The sequence below is a fragment of the Heptranchias perlo genome, chromosome 14 (assembly GCF_035084215.1).
Source record: "Heptranchias perlo isolate sHepPer1 chromosome 14, sHepPer1.hap1, whole genome shotgun sequence".
Lineage (NCBI taxonomy): Eukaryota > Metazoa > Chordata > Chondrichthyes > Hexanchiformes > Hexanchidae > Heptranchias > Heptranchias perlo.
This window is the reverse complement of record NC_090338.1, coordinates 43,955,189-43,979,854: the sequence shown is the minus strand read 5'-3', so window position 1 is coordinate 43,979,854 and position 24,666 is coordinate 43,955,189. Positions and strand designations below refer to the sequence as shown.

The following is a 24,666-nucleotide window of genomic DNA, read 5'->3' as shown; positions in this document are numbered from 1 at the left end:
AGGTTTCTTACATCTTTTGGGATGTATAATGCTATACCACAAACCATTATCACTGAGCACATTCTGTAGCTTAAAGTGCCAATCAATCACAACATATCAAGGGAATCTGCATTCTGATACAATAAGAATTCTAGTTATGGATCGCTGAATTCTGAATCTAGATTTTATTTCTTAACATATCAAGCTGTTTTATTGATGGTAGTGGGCATTAATATTGCAACATCTGCTCCTGTACTTACCTGGAACAAACTAGAGGAGTTTAAATTGTGAATTTGATTTGAACTGTGGAAATTGAGAAAAAGTTCGGTTAATTCCCTCATCGAGTCACGCTTGTAAACAACTTTGTGACAGATCCTGAGAGACAAGCTTAAAGTTTTGTGTATTTAGTAACATTGGATGTTAAATTTCTTCCAGTATTAATTCTTTGGATGAAAATGTGGTAGATGCAATGGCAGGAACACCTGCAAAGAAATCAAACACATTGGAGGTGAGTTAAAACCATGTTGTCAACCCTGAAAACATGTTATATAAACATATACATATATGTAGTATGGAAGTGAAAAATTGAAAACTCCCAAGTGCAACAAGGTTAAGTGTATATTCTGATATCAAAATCCTACTGTCCTTTTTCATTTAATAGCAATACAAATGTTGCTCTGAGATATCTATGTTTTAATAAAGATCTGAACAGTGATCTGATGAAGGATTTATGTCTGTTTAGTGTTACTGCCATCACAATTCAGTATTCCTGTTAATCGCTTTGCAACTAAATAATTTAAATTATTCAGAGACTTTGAATCTCAGAGAACTGGGTGACACAAGGGATTAGCGCACTGACCTTTCACTTCTGGACCTAGTTCAAATCCGGACTGCTCCATTGTCCGTTGTTTGTACGGGTCCTACATTACAACAGTGACTACACTTCAAAAGTACTTCATTGGCTGTAAAGCGCTTTGGGACATCCTAAGGTCGCGAAAGACGCTGTATAAATGCAAGTCTTTCTTTTTTTTCTCTTGCATGAAAAGAATTTGGGCAGTATCAACTCAGTACTTAGTAAGCATAGGCCCTTAGCATAAAACAGCCCTAATTTTATACCAAATTATCTATGTCACCTAGAGAGGTCACAAGGATGGATGGATGATGTGAGAAATAGAACTATCATCTGGTGCAGTAGGGTTGTGTTTGAAGTACTTTGTGGGGCAGAACAATGGGCACATAATGCTACATCTAACCCATTCTATAGCTGATCCAGGAATGCTTGATGCCGACACTGGGTGCCGAAAATGGGAAAGTGTTCCATTCCCCAGTACAAACATTTCTAACATTGATGAACACAAAAATTCATCAAAAATGCTAAAGTTCTAAAAGTCTGAATATTTTTGGATTGGAGTGTGAAAGTACATCCCCTCTTCAGTGTTACACATTTAGTGGAGTGTTCCACATTCCCCGGGGGAATTTTACTTTATCCCCAGCTACATGTTGTCCCTGAATTTCTTCAGTTGAAATCCCGGCTGTAACTCTGAAGGGAGTTTGGTGGAATGTACTGGAAGAAGGCAGGGATGTGATATGCTGGATCTCCCCACCCCCTCCCCCAACTCTGGGAATCCTTGGTTGGCCTTCTAAGGAGCAGAATCTCCATCCAACCTTTATGAGGCTAATGATGACAAGGTGGTGGAGTTAGGGGTGGGGACTCCCCTCGCTGAGAGTTCCTACTTCCCTGACTTAGAAGGGACCTAGCATAGCACTGGAGGCCAGTACACCAGTTGAGATGAGGTGTACCAGTTTCCAGAAGGGTTAAATGGTTCCCATTGCGGGTGTTCAGGTAAGAGAAGTGGTCAGGAACCCCAAAGAGCAGGTCTGCCTTCTCACATAGCGGGCCTAGGGTGTTTCCACTGGGGTCTTGTGAAGGGTTACTGGTTCTCCCCATGATGGCAGATAGGCACCAAATATATGGGTTGTTGGGCACCGCAGATGTACCTGTAGTGGTGCGGGGTGCTACATGCAAATAACCCCTGGTGGGGTCAGTGCTGGAGAGCAGTATTGGACATGATCCCAACGTAACTACGGGAAATGCAGTCTGTGACTTTTTGAAGCTATTATCACTGAATTTTTTGCATTGTCTCCATCAACTGAATTTAAAAATATGTCTAAAATAATGGCTTCATATTACATTTTCAAAGTTAAATCCTTGATTTATTTCTGAACTTTAAAATGGTATGTGCCGGCTATTTCTTTTATGCATTCTGTCTGTTGTCACTTGGCAACAAGCGCCAGCAAAACCACAGAACGCTTTTTTCACAATAACTTCACAATGAAGTGTCATGTGTCACAGGAAATGCATGCTACTTATTTTGGTCATGTACTGCATATTTGACCAAGCAAGCTCCTATATGATAGGGATAGATGTAAATGGCACAGCAAAATGCTGGAAAGAAGAAATGCATATGTATAATTTTTTTTAAAGTTGCTCACCACAACAATTTAGCTAGTGACAGTACCTTCAACAATGGCTGGGGAACATCCATACAGTGCAACAATTGCAAAACTGTTTCACCAGCTTATACAAGGTGCTTCCACTGATCGCCAACCATACGACAGTGACATATTTGCCTCCAGTGGCATCCCTTTTTTGTTTATGTAGCTATTGGTACCAGCATTGCCACTGGACATGCTGGCCAAAACCATCTCTTTTGGTCATATATATTACTATTTGTAGTAGAAGCACTGTCAGTTTGCCTGTAACTGCAGAGTGATCATCAATGACAAACTGTTAAGATAAATGCATCATTCTATTTTGGACTGTAACTTTGTCCATATTAATTTTTTGGGAGAATCATGGATTAGTCATGGTAAAAATGCCAAAATGCATAGTAAAATAAATCCTGAACAGTCATGGACATTTTTAATGGTGCTGTAGTTCGTCCTGGGAGTGCTGCATTTGGGACAGTGGGTCCTGCCTCCTTTTGCACATTGCGTCAAGCATTGACTGTTCCACATTGAGCTTGGTGGGTAAGAATGGTGTTGTGTGTTGGGGTGGGGGTGGGGGGCACTGGGGAGTATCCTGTGGTGTGGGTTCTCTGTGTGGTACTAGTTTTGCTCAGTGCCTGTAGGTCTGAAATAAGATCCTTCAGTTGTACATGATGGGTGTAAGTTCCCACTGGCAGATTCAATGCTGATGTGCTGACTGGGTCTTTGTGAACTGAGCACCTCGGATTTGTAATGCTCATCTGGGCCTAGTGCATCCATCATATGCAACAGAAAGCATCTATTTCAGATTGTCGTTCATCGTCACTGGGCCAATATCCTAACACCATTGTGAGAGCACCATTACCACATAGACTGCAGCAGTTTAAAGAAAATGCCCTTCCCCCACCTTCTCATGGCAACAAGGGATGGGTAATAAATGTGGCCTTGCCAGTGTTGCCCACATTCCACGAACAAATAAAAAAAGTAAGATGGATTTTGAAGCAAATGAAAATCACAATGTCTGTAACTCATAATACCTGTGACAAAGGTACAGCTAAAAATATTACACAAAGGCTAATTAATGATAAGCTGGCTGGAGCAGTGTGGATATTTTTCTCAACCTGTTATTGGAAAGGTATAGATTTTTTTTTCTGGCTTCCTGGATTTAAATATTCAAATTTGCTTTTTTTGTAAAAGATGACTGAGAAAACAAGGAACAATTATTCAACTGTTGGAAATGGCAAACCTCTGAGTGCTGCACTGGATGACCATGACAACAATAAAGAGAAAGCATCAGGAAAGTTTGAAAATGGATTTCACAATCCTATATTAAACAGCATTGATATCTGAGCAGTAGATCAGCGCCTTTGGTTCTTGAATTCGTTATTAATTTAAGAAAACAAATCTGCATTGATAATCTTTTAAGAAAACTGGAATCTGTTGATAATATTTAGCATGTCTTTGTTGCCTGGTAAGCAGTTTATCAACCTATTGTGCTTATGTGAAGATTTTATTACAACTTGCATTATGTTGTCATGAATGTATATTTTGCATTAGGTTTTGTTTGCTATCCATTAGAGTTTTAAAAATCGATGTTATAATACATGTTACAATACCATGTTTTATTCAATGTTATTAATTGCACTATTGACAGCACCAGTAAAAACTGGAAAATGTGTTTAAATTGTAAAAGAGCAGTAACATTAGCAACGACATGGATAATAATGGGATGTTGTTGCTAGCATTCTGCATAATTTAAAAAGGATCGCAATCATCTATCCTTTTTTCTAGTTAGAAAGATCCTTGAAGCTAATTTCCTGTTGTGTATTCTGTTTTACCAACTATCTGGTATGATTTTACACTTTGATTAAACAATTTAAATTGCTTTAATAAGGACCTATTGTGTGTGTGTGTGTGTGTGTGTGTGTAAGTGGAAGGGGGTATAATATTTCCAAAATTCTCAAGGTTTAAATGTCTCCTCAGCATCAGTGAGGGTTGATTTATATAAAAACTGTAAGGAGATGACCTCCAAGAATAGCACAACGATGAGGAGAGATGAATCATTAACTGAGGGGTTAGAAACTGAGAAGAACTTGCTAAGAGTTAGGAGGAGGGTTATGTGCTGAGAGGATTCCAGCTAGGTGCTGTAAGGAGGGATAGGAGCTGAGAGGTACAAGATAGATGCTGGAAGGAGGGTAACTCGGTAGACTTGCCTATTAGAAGAACATGCTTTGGCAAAGAGAGAAGTAATGTGACAGTGGCCTGAGGCAGTTTTTTGGCATTGGGAAGTTCACAGTTATTCATTATGTTTGCCAGTCATTTTAGAAGAATAACTGGCAAGAACTTTCCAGCTCAATCAATGGCAGAGAAACATAATCCTGGGAATAAGAGAACAGCAGCAAGGTAGATAGAAGGATCTTGTAAACTGATAATTGATCTGGGAGGAAGAGGGGAGCCTAGCAGACAGAAAGGAAACTGTGGTCTGAGGGGTTTAGGCAATCTATCTAATTTCTATAGGAGAGAGAAGATTCTCAGCTGTTGTACTGAAAAAGGCCTTTGGAGCATATTTGCAAGTAGTTTTATTTGTGCATTTATTTCATATGGGACAAATTTCAGTCACATGTGGTATAATGCAAAATATATGCTTCTTAAAATTAAAGTTTGTGTAAATACAAGTGAATGTGTATTTTATTACAGAAGGAAACATAAACATTACACTGTAGAATATTTGTAAATTATTGTAATTGCAAATTTGGATGTTCTGTACATGATTATCTGCCATGTACGAAACGCCAATAAATCGTTTGCTATTTGCTACCAACTGTTCTATTTTTCAGCTTCTAGTTTATTATAATTGGTCAAATGGACAAAATGAAGACAACAGCGCTAATTATACTGGGGTGGGGGGCGGGGGGTGGTGGAGCGGGGAGGTGGAGTGCAATACCTTTGCTGTGCATTGGAAGTGCACGCATCAGGCAGGTCTGGCAGAGCGCAGTAATTTGCTGGTCCCCGAGATTAACATGAACTGGATGTGCTCCATGCATGTGTGGAGCACAGCCATTGGATACACGCCCAGTAACCCCAAGAAATGGCAGTTCTAGTGCTGGCCTCAAAGGCCCATTTTTTCAATATTTGTTCATGGGATGTGGGCGCCGCTGGCGAGGCCAGCATTTATTACCCATCCCCAATTGTTCTTGAGAAGGTGGTGGTGGAGCTGCCTTCTTGAACCGCTGCAGTCCATGTGGTGAAGGTTCTCCCACAGTGCTGTAAGTTAGGGAGTTCCAGGATTTTTACCCAGCGACGATGAAGGAACGGTGATATACTTCCAAGTCGGGATGGTGTGTACTTGGAGGGGAACGTGCAGGTGGTGTTGTTCCCATGTGCCTGCTGCCCTTGTCTTTCTAGGTAGAGGTCGCGGGCTTGGGAGATGCTGTCGAAGAAGCCTTGCCGAGTTACTGCCGTGCATCCTGTGGATGGTACACATTGCAGCCACAGTGTGCCGGTGGTGAAGGGAGTGAATGTTTAGGGTGGTGGATGGGGTGCCAATCAAGCGGGCTGCTTTGTCCTGGATGGTGTTAAGCTTCTTGAGTGTTGTTGGAGCTGCACTCATCCAGGCAAGTGGAGAGTATTCCATCACACTCCTGACTTGTGCCTTGCAGATGGTGGAAAGGCTTTGGGGAGTCAGGAGGTGAGTCACTCGTCGCAGAATACCCAGCCTCTGATCTGCTCTTGTAGCCACAGTATTTATGTGGCTGGTCCTGTTAAGTTTTTTAAATGGGCAGTGATGAATTTACGCTGCTTCTGGCCCGCATTCATTACTTGTGTAATTGTTTATTTGCTGATTATAATCAAATTGGAAGCTCAGAACTCCCTTGGAAATGCACTACTCACAATGGCACACAGATCCTAATGACCTGAGTGCCTGCAGGTGAGTGCCCTTTAAATGCAACTTCCAGTCATGTCAGTCAGTTTATTCAGTGGGTTTGCCGCTAAGTGGGACTTCTGACCTGCCTACTTAAAATTGCGCTGGGGACCCTGACTTGAATTTATTCATGAGGCGCTCCTTCTTTTCGACAGTTGTGTTTGTGACCTCTGTCAGCTGCAGATGCAAAATAAAATTGCTGGTTGGTGAGTTTCCAGTGGGACTAGGGCGGTAACTAGATTTTCCACGATTTTAACCATTCACCCATCCAATGCCCACTGGGCGGGTTGGGTTAAAATCAGGGACTTTATTTTCTTTGACATAAAGATTCACTCAATAAATTCACTTTGCCAGCCTCTTTTGTCTGCCAATCTATTTCTAACCCTCTCTATTCTGTGTATTTCTCAGTCTATCTTCCAACTACTCAGTGATTATTTTTTCCTTGCTTGAAGCATCTGTTTCTCTTCTGGATTCTTTGCTGCTGTTCCACGGTTTATTCCACTTTCAAATTTTTTTTGAAGATGCACTCTGCCTTAAAATATTCTGCTTCAATTCAGTTTTCCTTTTAGTTTTTAACTTGTTTTTGGTTCTTTTGGTTTCTTCACTCAAATACAGTCTCTTCCTTCACTGGTTCTCTTCTACTTTATAGTAAATTTGGATTTTGACTCTTCCAGGTTTACTTGTGTTTGTTCTAGCACATAGTCTGTGCTTAGCAAATATTTGTTTCTATATTTATAGGCTGTCCTTCAGTTGTGTACATCAGCTGAAGCGTTCAATGTAACTGTCTTGGTGGATTGACATCCCTCTAGAATCATAGAATCATAGTATGGTTACAGCACGGAGGGAGGCCATTCGCCCCGTTGAGTCCATGCCGGCTCTCTGTAAGAGCAATCCAGCTAGTCCCACTCCCCTGCCCTAACCCCATAGCCCTGCAATTTTTTTCCCTTCAAGTACTTATCCAATTCTCTTTTGAAAGTCATGATTGAATCTGCCTCCACCATCCCCTCAGGGAGTGTATTCCAGATCACAACCACTCGCTGTGTAAAAGTTTTTCCTTATGTCGCCTTTGGTTCTTTTGCCAATCACCTTAAATCTAAGTCCTCTGGTTCTTGATCTCTCCACCAATGGGAACAGTTTCTCTCTATCTACTCTGTCCAGACCCTTCATGATTTTGAATACCTCTAAGAAATCTCCTCCCAACCTTCTCTGCTCCAAGGAGAACAACCCCAGCTTTTCCAGTCTATGCACGTAACTGAAGTCCCTCATCCCTGGAATCATTCTAGTAAATCTCTTCTGCACCCTTTCTAAAGCCTTCACATCCCTCCTAAAGTGGAACTGGACACAATACTCCAGTTGTGGCTGAACCAGTGTTTTATAAAGGTTCATCATAACCTTCTTGCTTTTGTACTCTTTGCCTCCATTTATAAAGCCCAGCATCCCGTGTGCTTTTTTAACTGCTTTCTCAACCTGCCCTGCCACCTTCAATGAGTTGCGCACATATACTCCCAGGTCTCTCTTAGAATTGTACCCTTTAGTTCATATTGCCTCTCCTTGTTCTTCCTATCGAAATGTATCACTTCACACTTTTCTGGGTTGAATTTTATCTGCCACATGTCTGCCCATTCCACCAGCCTGTCTATGTCCTCTTGAAGTCTATCACTACCCTCCTCACTGTTCCCGACTCTTCCAGGTTTTGTGTCATCTGCAAATTTTGGAATTGTGCCCTGTGCACCCAAGTCAAAGTCATTAACATATATCAAGAAAAGCAAAGATCCTAGTACTGACCCCTGGGGAAAACCACTGTATACCTCCCTCCAGTCCGAAAAACAACCGTTCACCACTACTCTCTGTTTCCTATTACTTAGCCAATTTCATATCCATGCTGCCACTGCCCCTTTTATTCCATGGGCTTCAACTTTGATGACGAGCCTATTATGCGACACTTCATCAAACACCTTTTGGAAGTCCATATACACATCAACCCTCTCTGTTATCTTATCAAAAAACTCTATCAAGCTGGTTAAACACGATTTGCCTTTAACAAATCAGTGATGGCTTCCCTTAATTAATCTACACTGGTCCAAGTGAACGTTGATTTTGTCCTGGATTATCATTTTTAAAAGTTTCTCCACTACCGAGGTTAAACTGACTGGCCTGATCCTTACACCTTTTTTGAACAAGGGTGTAACATTTGCAATTCTCCAGTCCTCCGGCACCACCCCCATATCTAAGGATGATTGGAAGATTATGTTCTTATCCCTGCATTACAGTAACAAGAATAGATTTTGCTTCACAGCAACGTACTGGGTTCAATTCCTTATTTCTAGTTCCTAACACTCTACCTTAATGCCTTACTTCACATAATTCCAATTAGTCTGTCTCAAACCTCTGATTTACATTCCTCTTGTAATTATAATTGTCTACTTGTAATGTTCCCTCATTAGTAACATTTAATGTTTCTTTTCTCCTTTTCAGGCAGTCTTTCATTCTTTGACTGTGTAGCAGTTTTCCTTTGCATTACGCACAGCTCAGTAGATTGACATTCTCTGTTTCTGAGCTCTCGACATTCCAGAGCCTCTCTCTGATTCTCTCAACATGCTGTCATTAACCTCCACCCTTGATCTAAAGGTTGCAGCTCCCCAGAGCAGGTTTGCTGGCGTGCTCCAAATATTAGATGCAGAGTTCAATCAACTTGCACTTAGAAAGCACTTTCAATGTAATAAAATATTTCAAAATGCTTCACAAAGGTGAAAAAAATAATCAGACACTGAACAATGGTGGGAGTCCTGAAGGCAAATTCAAAGAAACAGGCTTTACAGAGGCTTTTGAAGGAATTGCAAGACAGTTGGGGAGTTACCAACTACATCTGTGGAATTCTGAGTGTACAGTTTTCAGTATATCCCAGTATGCATCAATAGGTTTCTCTTGATTTAAAGTATAAGTGTGCATCCCCTCACCCTGTGAAGAATTCATGATTTTTTTTGCTTTTTTCCAAATGACTTCAAAACAAACTAGAGATCAATTTCATAACATTTTATTTCAGGCTAGTGTTAGCAACTGTTTCTATTTATTATTTACCTCACAGTCAGGTAACACCTGTGATTAACAGCAACTGTGTTTTTTTTAACATAAAAGTCCTTAATGTGTGTGACAGAGTTGGGGGTGGGGGAAGAGGGGAATAGTGCAATACAAACTGCTTAAGATCAGCTCGTCTGGTTTTATATCATTCCTTTTCAGTTATCTAAGTGGAATCGATGATCAGTGCATTTTTGATATCTATAAAATGCTTTTTCACACAAGACAAGCGTAATGACAGTTATATTTTCTGGTCCCAAGAGTTAATAATATATTTGATTGTAGATTCTAATATTATTTCATGCAATTTTGCATCTCTAGGGATAGCTCTGCATATTTTCTTTGGGCATCCTGAGTTTATGAGGCATTAAATGAGACGGTCTGCCTTGATTAGTGGCTAAGTACACTTGGGAATTTCTAAATGGAATGCAGGTGTGTTGTTCACTGTCCAACCATAGGCTGCAATAGCAGCATAGGTGCTATTCCATTTACCAATATGTGGCAGTCTGCATGTTGCTTATACTGCCATTTGCCTATGTTCATGTGGCCTGTAGGTGCTGGATGTTAGCACAACAAGTGTTCACTGCTTGACCTAGGTTCAGCACAGCCCAGACTGAAATAATGAAATTCTTCTTTCTCTTTTGGTTGAAAAGGAATGTGAATGTGAAATATGTTTGCTGAGCCTCAACGCAGTTCTAAATGGGTGTGTCCACACTTTCAAACTTCTCATAATTGCTAAAAAGACATCGCATGGTAAAAGGAAATTTTTAAAAAAATATTCGTTCATGGGATGTAGGCGTCGCTGGCGAGGCCAGCATTTATTGCCCATCCATAATTGCCCTCGAGAAGGTGGTGGTGAGCCGCCTTCTTGAATCGCTGCAGTCCGTGTGGTGACGGTTCTCCCACAGTGCTAGGAAGGGAGTTCCAGGATTTTGACCCAGCGACAATGAAGGAACGGCGATATATTTCCAAGTCGGGATGGTGTGTGACTTGGAGGGGAACATGCAGGTGGTGTTGTTCCCATGTGCCTGCTGCTCTTGTCCTTCTAGGTGGTAGAGGTCGCGGGTTTGGGAGGTGCTGTCGATGAAGCCTTGGCGAGTTGCTGCAGTGCATCCTGTGGATGCTACACACTGCAGCCACAGTGCGCCGGTGGTGAAGGGAGTGAATTTTTAGGGTGGTGGATGGGGTGCCAATCAAGCGGGCTGCTTTATCTTGGATGGTGTCGAGCTTCTTGAGTGTTGTTGGAGCTGCACTCATCCAAGCAAGTGTAGAGTATTCCATCACACTCCTGACTTGTGCCTTGTAGATGGTGGAAAGGCTTTGGGGAGTCAGGAGGTGAGTCACTTGCCGCAGAATACCCAGCCTCTGACCTTCCTAACAGCACTGTGGGAGAACCTTCACCACACGGACTGCAGCGGTTCAAGAAGGCAGCTCACCACCACCTTCTCGAGGGCAATTAGGGATGGGCAATAAATGCTGGCCTCGCCAGCGACGCCCACATCCCGTGAATGAATATATAAAAAAATGCCACATTGGCAGAGTAAGGGATGTTCTTTGCAAGACCTGACTTGAGAGTGCTTGATGCTAATCATAATTTTAAAAAAGTGACCAAGTGGTCCATTTCCAGAAAATAACATTTTGGGATACAGTATGTGAGTAATTTGAGACATGACATGTGGTAATTGGAGCATACTTGGGAGGAAAAAGGTAACTTTGGACCTATGGTTCCCATAGCTCTCCCCCACTTCGATTTTCCTTGTGTCATTTCTGGGTTTGTTGTAGACTAAGTGATTGCGATGATTAGTCAACAACTCCATTATCATTGCAGCATATGACTAACAGGATGGTAGAAGATGAACTAGATGGGCCTTGGTCCTTTTTTGTCTTGCAATTCATATGTTCCAACTTCCCGTCATTTACATCCGTTGCTTTAAAATGAAAAATACAAATTTGGTGGGTTATCAACAGTTTTGGAGAGTTTATCAGGGCAGATAGTGCACATTTGTGTTATTAGTATATATATATATATGTATACACACACACACACACACTAATAAGAAATAAATAAGAGGCATAAGGATGTGGACATGAAGGAGAAAGCAGTATATTTGAAGGGATTATCAAGGCAGATGGCATGCTTGGAGGGGGTAATAGGTGGAGTTATCAAGCAGGAAGTGTATAAGGGATAATCAGGGCAAGGAGCATATTTAAAGGACATGCTGTTCTTTATTACTGTCCTAATGTAATTAAGTTCTTTTTCAGCATCTGAAAGTTTATTTCTTTCAATGCAATTCCTTTGATGTAAGACTATTCAAATCTGGTAAAGTTTATATAAAATCAAACTTGTTACAATTCGTCCCCATTTGGAAAGAGCACAGCAGTCATAAAACATTTTCCTAAAATATACTGCCAGCTTCTTGATATAATATGCAGTGCTCTAAGTACTGCAGTTAAAAGCACATCTACTTTCACACAGTAAGACTTGTGCAATGAGAAGAATCTGACCAAAGATTTGATGGAAATTCTGGAGTATTGTTGCCACCCACGATATAATTTTTAAACAGGAAGAACAAAAGTTAAGATAAAAATGAACATTTATTGAAAGAGCCAAAGCCAACTGTACAACATTGGGCATGTACCCAACCTTTTACACATGAACATATGAAAAAGGACAGGTAAGGACCAGCTGGTCCATTGAGTCTGTCTATACTGACATGGTGTAACTTCCACACACAATCAACCCCATTCCTTCACCCATGCAGCCACACACTGTCCTGTGAGAGGCAAAAAACTAAGCTAATTTAGGGAAAAAAAGTGGGAAATTCTTCTGATCCCCAAAGGCAAATAAGCACATTGCAGAAGACCAGTGACTGGGTGGCACATCTCCTAATGATCCACCTACCTTCTAATGTACATGTTAGCCACTTCCAGAGACTCGTCCAGCTCCCTTTAGAATGCTTTTAAGTGAATCCGCACTCACTACATATGGCGGCAACTTATCCCAGAGGAGTATTGTGAAAAGTATCTCCTAGCATCAAACCTAGTTCTATGCTTTCATAACTTATACTCATGTGCCCCATCCACCCTAGCCTATATAGCTTGAATACCTTATCCACAGGTACTCGGACTGAGTCCAATCTTTTTAAAGACCTCAATCAAATATCCTTGGAGCATATGTTTTTCCAGAGTAAAATTTAATTTAGAAATCTTTAACATTTGGTATAGGAATAGATTTAGTTCAGTTATTCAGCACAGAGTTATGGGTTGGATCAATTCCCACTCACCAGTCTCATCAATAAACCTTTCTCCATTAGTTTAAGCGCACATTTGTGCTGCTTTTCCTTTTCCTCAGCCTCAAACTCCTCATGGTTGTGAAGTTCTTTTCCCCTCTCATGTGTGCTTTTCCCTTTCCTCCTTGAAGCTGCATTTACTCCTTCACAGCATCCAATTCTAATTGGTACGCATATTCTTTGTCCTTTGTCTCTCCAGCCAGATGCACTAATTTCAGCTTCCAGGTCCATGTCTTTCAAAGCCCTTATACTCATTTTTAAATACTGCATTTTGCTTAGATTTACAATTTGAACAGCCTGCTTTTGTCTGCAGATGATACCTTATTCCACTTAACTGCCACCAATACTACAGTTCAATCTTGGTTGAGACATTCTTTCCTCCTGCCCAATGCAAAGACTATTTCCACAGTCAAGCCATCAATCCCTGTGAAAGAAAATGTGATTTTGTGCATGAAGTATTTTGGCACAGGAGGCTATAGGGTGAACTTTTTACTGTTAATTTAAGCACTGGAAATAATACAATCCTGATTACCATGATGTATGGCAAATACACACTAACAGACCATATCATGTTAGTTTTCAGCCTAAGTACGAATGAAGCTTTTTAACAAATAAAAGATTAACCGATGCAAGTTTAAAGCCAGCTGATTTAAATTAATTAAAGCACTTCACTCTTTTAAAACAATAAACGTCCTGAAGCTACAGTAATCCTTGTAACTTTGATCAAAAGTCTGTGAGGAAATGTTTTTCATAAAACCACAGAGTACCCCATCACCTCCTAGCATGTACGGTAGCTCAAGCCAAGTAAGAAAACACAAACATTTAGACTATTAGCATTTGTTACACATTTCTCTTCTCTTTGAAGTTCAAGCTGTGACAGACAAAAAAATATAAAGGGTGCTCTCACAATTCAACAAAACTATCACTTAGAGTAGGGTTCAAAAGCACAACGACTACCTAATGAGTATCCTGATTCCATTTTTAATACCTTTAGAACAAAATAACACTGCTTTCCATTGGAAGAATGGACAGTACAGATAACCCTTCTGCAATACTTGTCCCTCTGAAGTAGCATCACGTAATAGCCAGAAATATACATTGAACCTCCCCTTGCACTTCAATGTCCAACTCAGATGATCCGAATTGGCATATCAAGTTAGAGACAGTAGATGCCCCCAGGAATCCATTTTAGAAACAAAAAAGCACTGGACTAATTAAAATACATAATATGGACATTCTTAAGGCTTGAAACAGGTTTGAAACACTGGAACAAAGCTTAACATTCAAAACCATATTAATTTTTGGCTCTGAAAAGCAGTATGATCAGTTTGTGGTGACTCCTAATAGCCTTATGAAATAAATATCAATGAATCTAATTTTTATTATTTGCTTGTTTTCCGTGTGTGCAAGTTTGACGTGCATTTATATAAGTGTTACCTACTTAGTCACCGCTTAAAATCCATGTGGTACAAATACTCAACATACCTATTCAATTAGTTAGAAACATGCAAGACAAAACAATATGATATCTTTTATCAGTGCATAAGTAACACAGGTGATAAACAAGGAAGTGGCTATTTACTTAGAAATAAATGACTGAATGATGTGGGCTACAAAAAACAAGCTCAAAAGTCGAGTTATGTAGTTCTGTGCCAAGATATGCTTATTTTTAAAAAAGACAACTAAGTAGGGTTAGTCCATTAGATTTGTAACACACTTCAGTATTTTTACATACATTCTATATAACAAGGTTGTTTCCCTTTTAGCATAAAATTGTGTTTATTCTTTGCATTTAATTTTGCAGAAATGGAATGGTTGGCAATTTTATACACTTGAGGACATCCATGTGGCAGTCCTTACAGTTCTGTGGAATTTTGAGGCTTCATTAGGTGTCTGCAAGGCTTGTTGTTGCCTCAGCAAACACATAAAAGGGATAGATCAGTGTAAGGTAGCGTTTATTTCTAAACTTCAAATAACATCTGAAAAATAATTTCCATATCAGTACATATGAAATAGAGTAGACATCATAATAAATATCTATTACACAGCTGAGGATACTAGGGATGGTGTTCCAGATGCTTTGGAAAGATAAAAACTATGAATCAGGGATGGAAAACTAGAATTCAATCAATACATCTGAATTATATAAAGCAGACATGGAAAAGAGAGAGAACAAGATGGATGTTAGGGTGCAGATAAAAATGTTTTATAGCAGCATGAATGAGTAACAAGCTGGAGATAATACTTCATAGGGACAATGAGAAAGAGAGGGAAAGAATTGAGAAAAAGGGATAATGTTCCAGCATAGGTCCAAAGATGGTTCATGTTAGAATAAACCACACACGATATAAATGTTAGTGCTGTACACATCACAATGCCACAAATTGTTACATAAAACAGTTCTTATTTGCAGTTTCAGTACCAGAATTTGTGGTTTCAAGCAAAAAAGATGACAAATGGTTTGCATTTTTTGGTGTCCTTTTCAGTTTGTAGCTGGGCGATGTGTTATAAAGAAAATACTGTAACAACTGCAATGTAATAGCATTCCTGTTATTATTAAAACTAAAGGATAAAGTATCCCAACTGAAGAGTTTGACTGATACTTCAATCTTTCCCATTTTTTTGTGGTCTTGTAACATTTGAGATTACATTATTTTAACAACCCCCACAGAAAATGTTCATAACAATGGAACAGAAACTTGACCTTGACATATTTTAAAGAAATAAGTTCTGGCATTGAGATTGGTCACAAAACTGCAAGGTTTTACACATAGATTATATCAAGTGAATAAAAGGAGCATTTCCCACAAAGAAAAACAAATTATAGTAGAAAGGTGACAGATTTTTCTGAGGAGAGGAGGGAATAAACTATAATATTTAATGGTTATTTCTATCCATTCAACAAACAGTACCCAAAGGATCAATTCAAACACATATTACTACATTTAGCAACCACTTTCATTCAGATTTCTGTTTGTGAGAATCTAAAGGATCAACAACAATATATCATTGTGAAGTGACAAAGTAGAAAACAGTGAGTCCATAATTATGCTGGCAGACTTACTATTCAACTCTAAAAACAGCCAACAGGTTATTATACAAGGAAAATGACTTCAGACATTAACTAAACCGAGGCAACTATAGGTTTTCGGGTGCTTTTTGTATTTGTTCAACTGACAAGTTATACCCATTCCAATTAGAACAACAGCCACACTGGAAAGCTAGAAATAGTTAGAAAAATAGAAACGTAATTGTCAAGAAATAACAAGATCCTAGTCAGATTCTACAAGTTACTGATCTCAAAATTCCCTAATACAACTGTGTTAAACAATTTTATTTACGTGTTCATTTTCTTCTAGAAATTAATCGGTGCAAGGCTATTTTTCATACTGTTTCAGTTCTGTTAACAACACAACATATAACCAGTTATTTTATTTCCATTTAAAGTTTTAAAATGCTTGTTGGTAAGTCCCTATTTGTGTAAATTAAAACCATTAATCAGCTTTAGAAATTAAACAAAATGAATTTGTTTACTGCATGGAGGGTTCAGCAAATTATGCAATGGCATTTATTTTTAAAAAGGCCATGCTGTTTCTGGTGATATACATTATATATAAAAATAAAATATAAAGCACCAAAAGAATTTTTAAAAATCAGTCCCTTTTCCAAATAAATTTATTTTAAAAAGCAGTTTTGGATGTCATGGTGGTGCAGCCCAATGAATATCAATTAATGGCATCACAGAATAGTGTGAAACTGGGTTCCATCCTCAATCACACCTCTTGAGTTCCCTTACCATAGCTACATCACTGTGGGGGAGACACTAACTAGAGGGCAGTGATTCCCCAAAAGTGAGATGGGCTGTAGGGAAATAAGAGGTTGTATTATTCCTGGGCCACTGCCATGCACTTCCTGGAGGACTATTTCAGAGCGGTGGTGGTAGATGCCAAGGATCCACTCTGCCAGACATCCTGTGGCTAGCAGCTGGTCTGCAACTAGCAAGACCAGGCAATGGGGAGAAAATATCACTCTTAATCTATTTTTTGTTAAATCATTGGACCTATGTACATGTTTACCGTTACACACATACTGCTGCAATACTAGGAAATGCAGAAGACGATTGTTTAATAGTTTTCAATTTAAAATCAGTTAATATAAAAGAAAGATACTGTAAAAATAAGTGAAACAGATTATTACCTTTACACATATTCATGTTTCACTTGCTTGTGTATCTATAATCTTTTATTTATCTCTGTAATGCAGATTAATTTTGCTGATTTATCAACTTGCCTGGCTGAAACATGAAAAAGATTGGGAACTGAAAGTAAATGTGCCAGAGAAACACAAACTTTTTCATGTTTCATGATCATTTAGTCAACAGTCCAGTTCTAACCTATATCATTCTGCTGCAGTGTTTCCACGGGTACAGCACTGTGGACTTCTTATGTTATGTAGAACTGCTTGAAAAACATTGCTTTGCCTTCTCTTGTTTTCTTCTTTTCTCAACGATCCTTTCAATGAACTGGATTTATCATTTTGGCACACTTCAGTATTTTGTTTGCCACGCTCCTCTATTTGTTTTTCCAAATGTTTCTGGATAGCTAGTCCAAGCACTTCTGCATCCATGGATGCTCCATAGACTTCCCATGTCATACCTTTTTCATCCCACTGGACTTCCCGCACCGGCTCTGGTTGGTCCTCTTCCATTGCCTCCACATAAACCTCAGGGAGGGTGGGCAGTGGAGTCTTCTCTAATGGAGTCATTGGGCCAGTGGCTACTGATTTACATTGCACAGTTATATCCACCTGCATCTCAACATCTTTTCTAGATGGCACAGGAATAGATGTTGGGTTCACCAGACATGCAGTTGACTTCTCAACTCCTTGATCTTTTAAACTAACATCAGGGATATTAAATACTGGACATTTATCTAAAGGAGCCATGGGGCTGGTGGCAACTGATCTACTCTGCACTTGGAAAGCTACCTGGACCTCAGCATCTTGGCTTGCAGATATCGGTGAAATGGATACCATTGTCCCCACATCCTTATTCTCTTTCTTGCTCTGATGATTTTCTATCATGTTCTTATCTGATTGAATGATTGATTTAACATTTGTAGTTTTTGTTATCTCGACCAGGTTAAGAGGCTGCTGAGGGTTAGTACAATGGGATATTTCCATTCTCCTGGTCTCTTGATCACATCTTGTCAAGTGGGCCTCAGGGTTGGGTTCTGAACAGTCAATATCCAAACTTATTTTTTCTTTTATATTGAGGTCTATCGCTTTGTTAGTGTCGTCAGTGCTGTTACCGAAGGAATCACTGGACTCGTCCTGCCCTCGTTCCTTGCTTAAATCCAACGCTTTCCCTGGGGTTTTACAGTACATGCTCATTTCTGTGTTGGCACATTTAGGCACATTAACGCTGATCTCGACCAGATGGCTGTTGCTTAGATCGTTCAGGTTGTTGGCTGTACAAGTGCTGGAACAAAGAGTCTGGCAGTTGGAATGAGCTGCAGGTTTTCCATCTTTCTCTTCTTGGCTATTACAGAAGGCGGCGATAACGCCAGCCTCTGGCAAACACGTATTCTCCATCTCAACTGGATCTGATACTGAAAACTGAAAACTATTGAGATCTTTTATGGTCCCCATCTTGTTTCATGGTAACGTGGCGCTTTCACTAAATTGGCTGGACTCTCGGCTCTTACAATGGACTGTTTGTGTTTTGCTCAGATCCCCTGGAGATTTCCATCGGAAAACGGAAGCATTCAAGTCTGAAAGAGAAAAAAAATCGTGCACAAAATGAAAATGCAGATTTTTTTTTTACGAACCATTCTTTAAAAAGGTCAGTCGCCTTATCCACCGTCCCGAATAAAGCACATTTTAAAAAAATTAAACAACTGGCTTTTAATTTTTAAGTTAGTCTCGGCTCATCGCGGTATTCAAGTCGATTATTCAAACAAACCTGGGATAAAGAATGATAGCAATAGCAGCGTTCCTCTCTCTCATGGTGACAAAATCTGACTGGTATTTCCTCCACCTCCTGTCCGCAGCCTTTGACCCTGATCTCAACAAACCCCCTTAAACAGGACATTGACCAACATTCCCCCGCCTGCTCTTACTGAACAACATCTGCACAGCAACATCTTCCCGGTTCCCTTTCCCTTTCATCACAACTGCCTGAATTTTAGACGGAGTCCGAATCCAAATCTCGATCGTATTCTCAGCGCATAAATATATAGTTTCTCACAGGGTGGACTCCCGCTGTCCCTTGCTCCACAACACCCAACACTTGTTTGATTAAACGTATCTTTAGCTGTAATCCGGCGAGGCTGAAGAACCGGAGGGGGACTGGGAAACGAACTCACGAACTCACTCACCTCCCCACCTAAGGACTCGCCTTTCGCAGACAGCGCCGGCCCTTCCTTCTCCAGCCCAGGGGGCACTGGTCACAGACCTATCCTCGGGGAGATTAGCGCAGAGTGGGGGGTGCTAGAAGGCTGTCGGCAGCTTAAGAGAAATGCACAGCACCGTAATCCAGCCGAAGATCGGGACTTGCCTGCAACGACACGGATTTTGCCCGGCTTGTTGTTTCTCTGGGTTACTCCTGCTTTACATGCGGAAGGATTGTTTCAGTTAATGTGGAGGAGGCACGAGTCTCCCTGGAAACGTCCTCCCTTTTTTTGTGTGTCTCCTTATTGACACCTGGACCCTTTATCAGCATTTCACCCACACATCGGGCCATGTCCCCCTCCCAGAATTAAGAACATGACCGCACGGCATGAAATACGTGCTCAGGACTTGGATCTTTTGAGATTAAAAGAAATGAACTGCTCTGAATAAATGCTGGTTGGAATCGCCATGCAATGCAATGGCAGAGCATGCGCGTATCAGCACAGTGTGTGGGAGAGTACCTCGCCAAGTGGCAATGGTTACAACACTCCCTTTAACAATGTTTTAGGTTCACTTTGTTTTGACTAGAATAAATGACTAAGGGCAGTGCCAAGTTTCCCGACGATCTTTCACTTTTCCAAATGTATTCGGAAGGTTCACGTCATCACAGTGTGGGGAAAGAAACGTTTCAAAAGAAATGGAAAGAAAATAACAAACGGCCTTTTCTGTAAGCCCGAGTTTTATTATGGATCCACAATCATTGGAAACTCTTAAAGTTAAAGTTGTGCAGGGGGAGTCACTGTTCATTTGGGATGGGGTGGGGGTGGTGTTTGGGGAGCAAGGTTTGCAATTCAGTGTCTGTAATCTATTGAAAATTCCAGGCAATTTTTCTGATCACAACCACATGAAGTTAATTAGTAAAGTGATACCCTTGCCTTTAAAACCAGCCTACATGGGATGACAGAAATTGAAGGCTCTAATAGTGTCGAATAAAAATGGGATGTTGAAAGATCAGAGAAATTGATTCGGAATCGGTTATTTGTTGAATATATTTCTGGTATTATTTAACAATCAGTCCTTGATTTGTGCAATTCGAATTGTTGCATGTTTTTCGTTCACGTGCCAAGTGTTTATTTGCAACTGGGAATCAATTTCAGTACCTCGTTTTTAATCGAACACCACTTCAACCGTGGCCTAGAAAATGCTGGGTAAACATACACTTTTGTTCCTACTTTGAAATCTTAGTGATTAACATCAGGTTATTATTAGGTAGTCTGATTTGAAAGTAGTAGTGGATAGATTGTAAAATGTTATAAATATCGACAAAGCAAATAAAATAGTGACTGCAGCCCTGATCCAGTTATTAGCCTGAATTGAAAGCTGTAATTGCCACGAAGTTGGCCTTTAATAGTGGAGGAAATGTAGCACTCGTGCCCAGCAGGCGACTGTGAATTACACTTCCCAAATAATAAATCGTTAAATTATTTACTGCAAGGACTATAGGGCCAAAGAAGCAATCGGAGGGAAATCACAGACAATATTTAGATAATACAATAGAACACATTTGACTTTTTAAAAAATCTTCAGTTTCTGAACAGATTTACAAGAATAAGGTTTGTGAAGTCAGAGAATGTTCAAAGTATGTGGATAATTTTACAGGAAAAACAGTTTAGAAAAGAATACAGACCTGTCACATCTGCTGTAGAAATGCCCACTTATTGTTAGAAACTGGAGCTGTACAGGTACTGAATAATGATGGAATTAAGTATGAAGGTGTGATCCCAGATTAGCATTGATTTTAGGAATAATTTTGAATGTTACCTGGGAACAGTTATCCAGCTAATTGCATGAAAAGACAACAGTTTGTTGACACCACTGAAACTAATTTGGATAGTTCTAACACATTGGTGGTGTTGAGATTATCCTGGTGCCTTGTAATAAATTCCAAATTATACATTATCAAACTGCAAGTAATGCTACCATATTGCAAAATAAACATGAACATAATTATTGACTCTGCCATTATGCATTTTTAAAAACCTGAATACTGTACACAGAATTGTTCAATCTAAAGTAATCAGGCTTGATCTGATTATATTAGATCGGAAAGAAAAAAATGACAGCACTGAAAACGGATTAACTTTGAAATTATTGAACAACTTTTTGTAAGTGGCTTCAATATTATGACCACCACAGAGGGTTACTCTAATACAAACGGTTAGTTTCTATTTTAATTAAGTGCAGTAATTCAAGTAAAATATGTTGATAACATTCCTGCTACAAAAAGGTAGAAGGTGAAAGTCCAAAATTAATGTGGATTGGAATCAAAGATTGGCAGGTAAAACAGTGAATGAGCAATAGGAGGCCTTCAAAGAGGAGATAGTTGCGGTACAGACTAGACACATTCCCATGAGGGGGAAAGGAAGGGCTCCAAAGCTAGGGCTCCCTGGATGATTATGACATGGAGATTAAAATTAAACAGAAAAAAGAGGTTTATGATAAATGTCGGGGTTATAATTCATTGGAGAACCAAGCTGAATACAATAAGTATGGGGGGAACTGAAAAAGGAAATAAGAGGGCCAAAGAGAGTGTATGAGAATAGATTAGTGGATAATATAAAAGTCTTTTATAAATAGAAAAAGGGTAGTCCGAGGAATGATGTGGGCTGATGGTGGACAAAAAAAGGAGATCTTGTGGAGGAAGAGGTACTAAATGAATACTTTGCATTGGTCTTCATTAAAGAAGAGGATGTTGCCAATGTTATAGTAAAGGAGGAGGTAGCAGAGAAATTGGATAGGTTAAAATTAAGAGGAGGTACTCAAAGTAGAAAAGTCACTTGATGTGGATGGGATGCATCCTAGATTGCTGAGGGAAGTAAGGGTGAAAATTGCAGAGGCTCTGGCCACAATCTTCCAATCCTCCTTAGATATGGTGCCAGAGGATTGCAGGATTGCAAATGTTACAACCCTGTTCAAAAAGGGGAGAGGGATAAACCCAACTACTACAGGTCGGTCAGTCTAATGTCAGTGATGGGGAAATTTTGAGACAGGCACGATGGACTGAATGGCCTCCTCCTGTGCTGTACCTACTATGATACATTAACCTGGGACAAAATTAATTGGCACTTGGAAAAATATGGGTTAATAAATGAAAGCCAGCATAGATTTGTTAAAGGCAAATCATGTTTGACTAAATTGGTTGAGTTCTTTGATGGAGGAGGTTGATGAGGGTAGTGTGGTTGATGTATATATGAACTTGCAAAAGGCATTTAATAATGTACCACATAATAGACTTGTTGGCAAAATTGATGTCCATGGGATTAAAGGGGCAGTTGATGCATGAATAAGAAATTGACTAAGGGACAGAAAGCAGAGAGTAGTAGTGAATGGTTGTTTATCAGACTGGAGGGAAGTTTACAGTGGTGTCCCCCAAGTGTCGGTGTGGGGACCAGTGCTCTTTTTGATATATATTAACAACCTGGACTTGGGTATACAGGGCATAATTTCAAAGTTTGCAGATGTCACGAAACTTGGAAATGTAGTAAACAGTGAGGAGGATAGTAACAGACTTCAGGAGGACATAGACAGACTGTTAAAATGGGCAGACCCACGGCAGATGCAATTTAACACAGAGAAGTGTGAAGCGATTCATTTTGGTAGGAAGAATGAGGCGGGGAACATAAACTAAATTGTATAATTTTAAAGGGGTGCAGGAACAGCGACCTGGGGGTATACGTACACAAGTTTTTGAAGGTGGCAGGACAAGTTGAAAAGGCTGTTAAAACGGCATACGGGATCCTTGGCTTTATAAATAGAGACATAGAATACAAAAGCAAGGAAGTTATGCTAAACCTTTATAAAACACAGGTTAGGCCCCATTTGGAGTATTGTGTCCAATTCTGGGCACCACACTTCAGGAAGGATGTCAGGGCCTTAGGGAAGGTGCAGAGGAGATTTACTAGAATGGTACCAGGGATGAGGGACTTCAGTTATGTAGAGAGATTAGAGAAACTGGGGTTGTTCTCCCTAGAGCAGAGAAGTTTAAGGGAAGGTTTGAGAAGAGGTGTTGAATATCATAGTTTTGGTGGAGTAAATAAGGAGGAACTGTTTCCAGTGGCAGAAGGGTCGGGAATCAGAGGACACAGGTTTAAGGTGATTGGCAAAAGAACCAGAGGCGACATGAGGAAAACAATTTTTAAGTAGCGAGTTGTTATGATCCGGAATACATTGCCTGAAAGGATGGTGGAAGCAGATTCAGTAATAACTTTCAAAAGGGAATTGGAATAATACTTGAAGTGAAAAAATTTGCAGGGCTCTGGGGAAAGACAAAACAAGACAAGACAAGAGGAACTAATTGGATAACTCTTTCAAAGAGCCTGCACAGGCACGATGGGCTGAATGGCCTCCATCTTTACTCTATGATTCTATGAATGTTGTCAAAACAAGTTAGGTCACTTTCCTCCTTCAACAAACATAACTAAAAACAGATTACATGGTCATGCATCCCATTGCTGTTCATGGGCTGCTATGTTTATCTACAGAATAGCGACTACAGGTTGAGAGTAATTCGTTGGCTATGAATAGCTTTGGGCATCATAAGGAAGTGAAAGTCACGATATAAAAGCAATTCCTTTAAACAGAGCTGGGACCAATGTCCTTGTGGGGAGGTTCGCTACTGCTGTGGGGGAGGGTTTAAACAAATTTGGCACCGGGTTGTAGCATTGGAAAGGAGAAACAAGGTGCACAAAGGATTGGGAGAGACAGATAGCACTAGAGTAAGAAATAATACGGTGTTAGGCGGGATCAGATTAAAAGAGACTATAAGAAGGTCTAAGATAGGTTTACAGTGCATGTGTGTAAACGCACAAAGCATAGTAAACAAGGTTGATGAGCTGCAGGCACAATTAGCCACATGGGACTATGATGTTCTGGCGATAACAGAGACCTGGCTCAAAAAAGGGCAGGATTGGGTTCTAAATATTCCTGGATACAAGGTGTTCAGGAAAGATAGGGAAGGAAAGAAAGGAGGGAGGGTGGCAGTATTGATTAAGGAGAACATTGCCGTGCTGGAGAGAGACGATGTCCTGGAGGGGTCAAGGACAGAATCTATTTGGTTAGAGTTAAGAAACAATAGAGGTGTCATTACACTACTGGGGCTATTCTATAGGCCACCAACTAGTGGGAAGGATATAGAGGAGCAAATTTGCAGGGAAATTACAGAGATGTGCAAGAGCCATAGAGTAGTGATAATGGGGGACTTCAACTATCCTAAAAGAGACTGGGATAGTAATGGGGTAAGGGGCAAAGAGGGGGAGGAATTTTTGAAGTGCGTTCAGGAGAACTTTCTTGATCAGTACGTTTCTGGCCCAACGAGGAAGGAGGCATTGCTGGATCTGGCTCTGGGAAATGAAATGGGTCAAGTGGAGCAAGTGTCTGTGGGGGAACATTTAGGTAACAGTGATCATAGTATCATAAGGTTTAGATTAGCTATGGAAAAGGACAAGGAATACTCTAAAGTAAAAA

General features: G+C 40.1%; 2 protein-coding genes across 3 annotated transcripts in view; one reads left to right on the top strand and one right to left on the bottom strand.

The window, feature by feature from the left end:
• Positions 1-5,292, top strand: part of cdhr2 (cadherin related family member 2) — a 122,345-nt gene extending 117,053 nt beyond the window's left edge. Inside the window, exons 31-32 of the mRNA XM_067996362.1 lie at positions 415-487; positions 3,664-5,292. Of these exons, the coding sequence (XP_067852463.1) occupies positions 415-487; positions 3,664-3,816 (226 nt within the window). The 3' untranslated portion in view covers positions 3,817-5,292. The remainder of the gene's footprint in view (positions 1-414; positions 488-3,663) is intronic.
• Positions 5,293-15,896: 10,604 nt separating this feature from the next.
• LOC137332477 (G protein-regulated inducer of neurite outgrowth 1) lies at positions 15,897-19,577 on the bottom strand. Of its 2 annotated transcripts, none has more exons than XM_067996359.1 (2): positions 19,131-19,577; positions 15,897-18,524 (listed from the first exon to the last, which is right to left on the bottom strand). In XM_067996359.1, exon 2 carries the CDS (start codon positions 18,400-18,402, stop codon positions 17,152-17,154), a length of 1,251 nt encoding a protein of 416 aa, XP_067852460.1. In that variant the 5' UTR covers positions 18,403-18,524; positions 19,131-19,577; the 3' UTR covers positions 15,897-17,151. The 2 variants fall into 2 exon arrangements, with proteins under 2 accessions (XP_067852460.1, XP_067852461.1); XM_067996360.1 differs by lacking the exon at positions 19,131-19,577 and adding an exon at positions 18,716-19,122.
• Between the last annotated feature and the right edge of the window lie 5,089 nt (positions 19,578-24,666).

Bases quoted from the DNA above. Each gene is read 5' to 3' on its own strand.
- LOC137332477 (XM_067996359.1), bottom strand. From the start codon at position 18,402: ATGGGGACCATAAAAGATCTCAATAGTTTTCAGTTTTCAGTATCAGAT.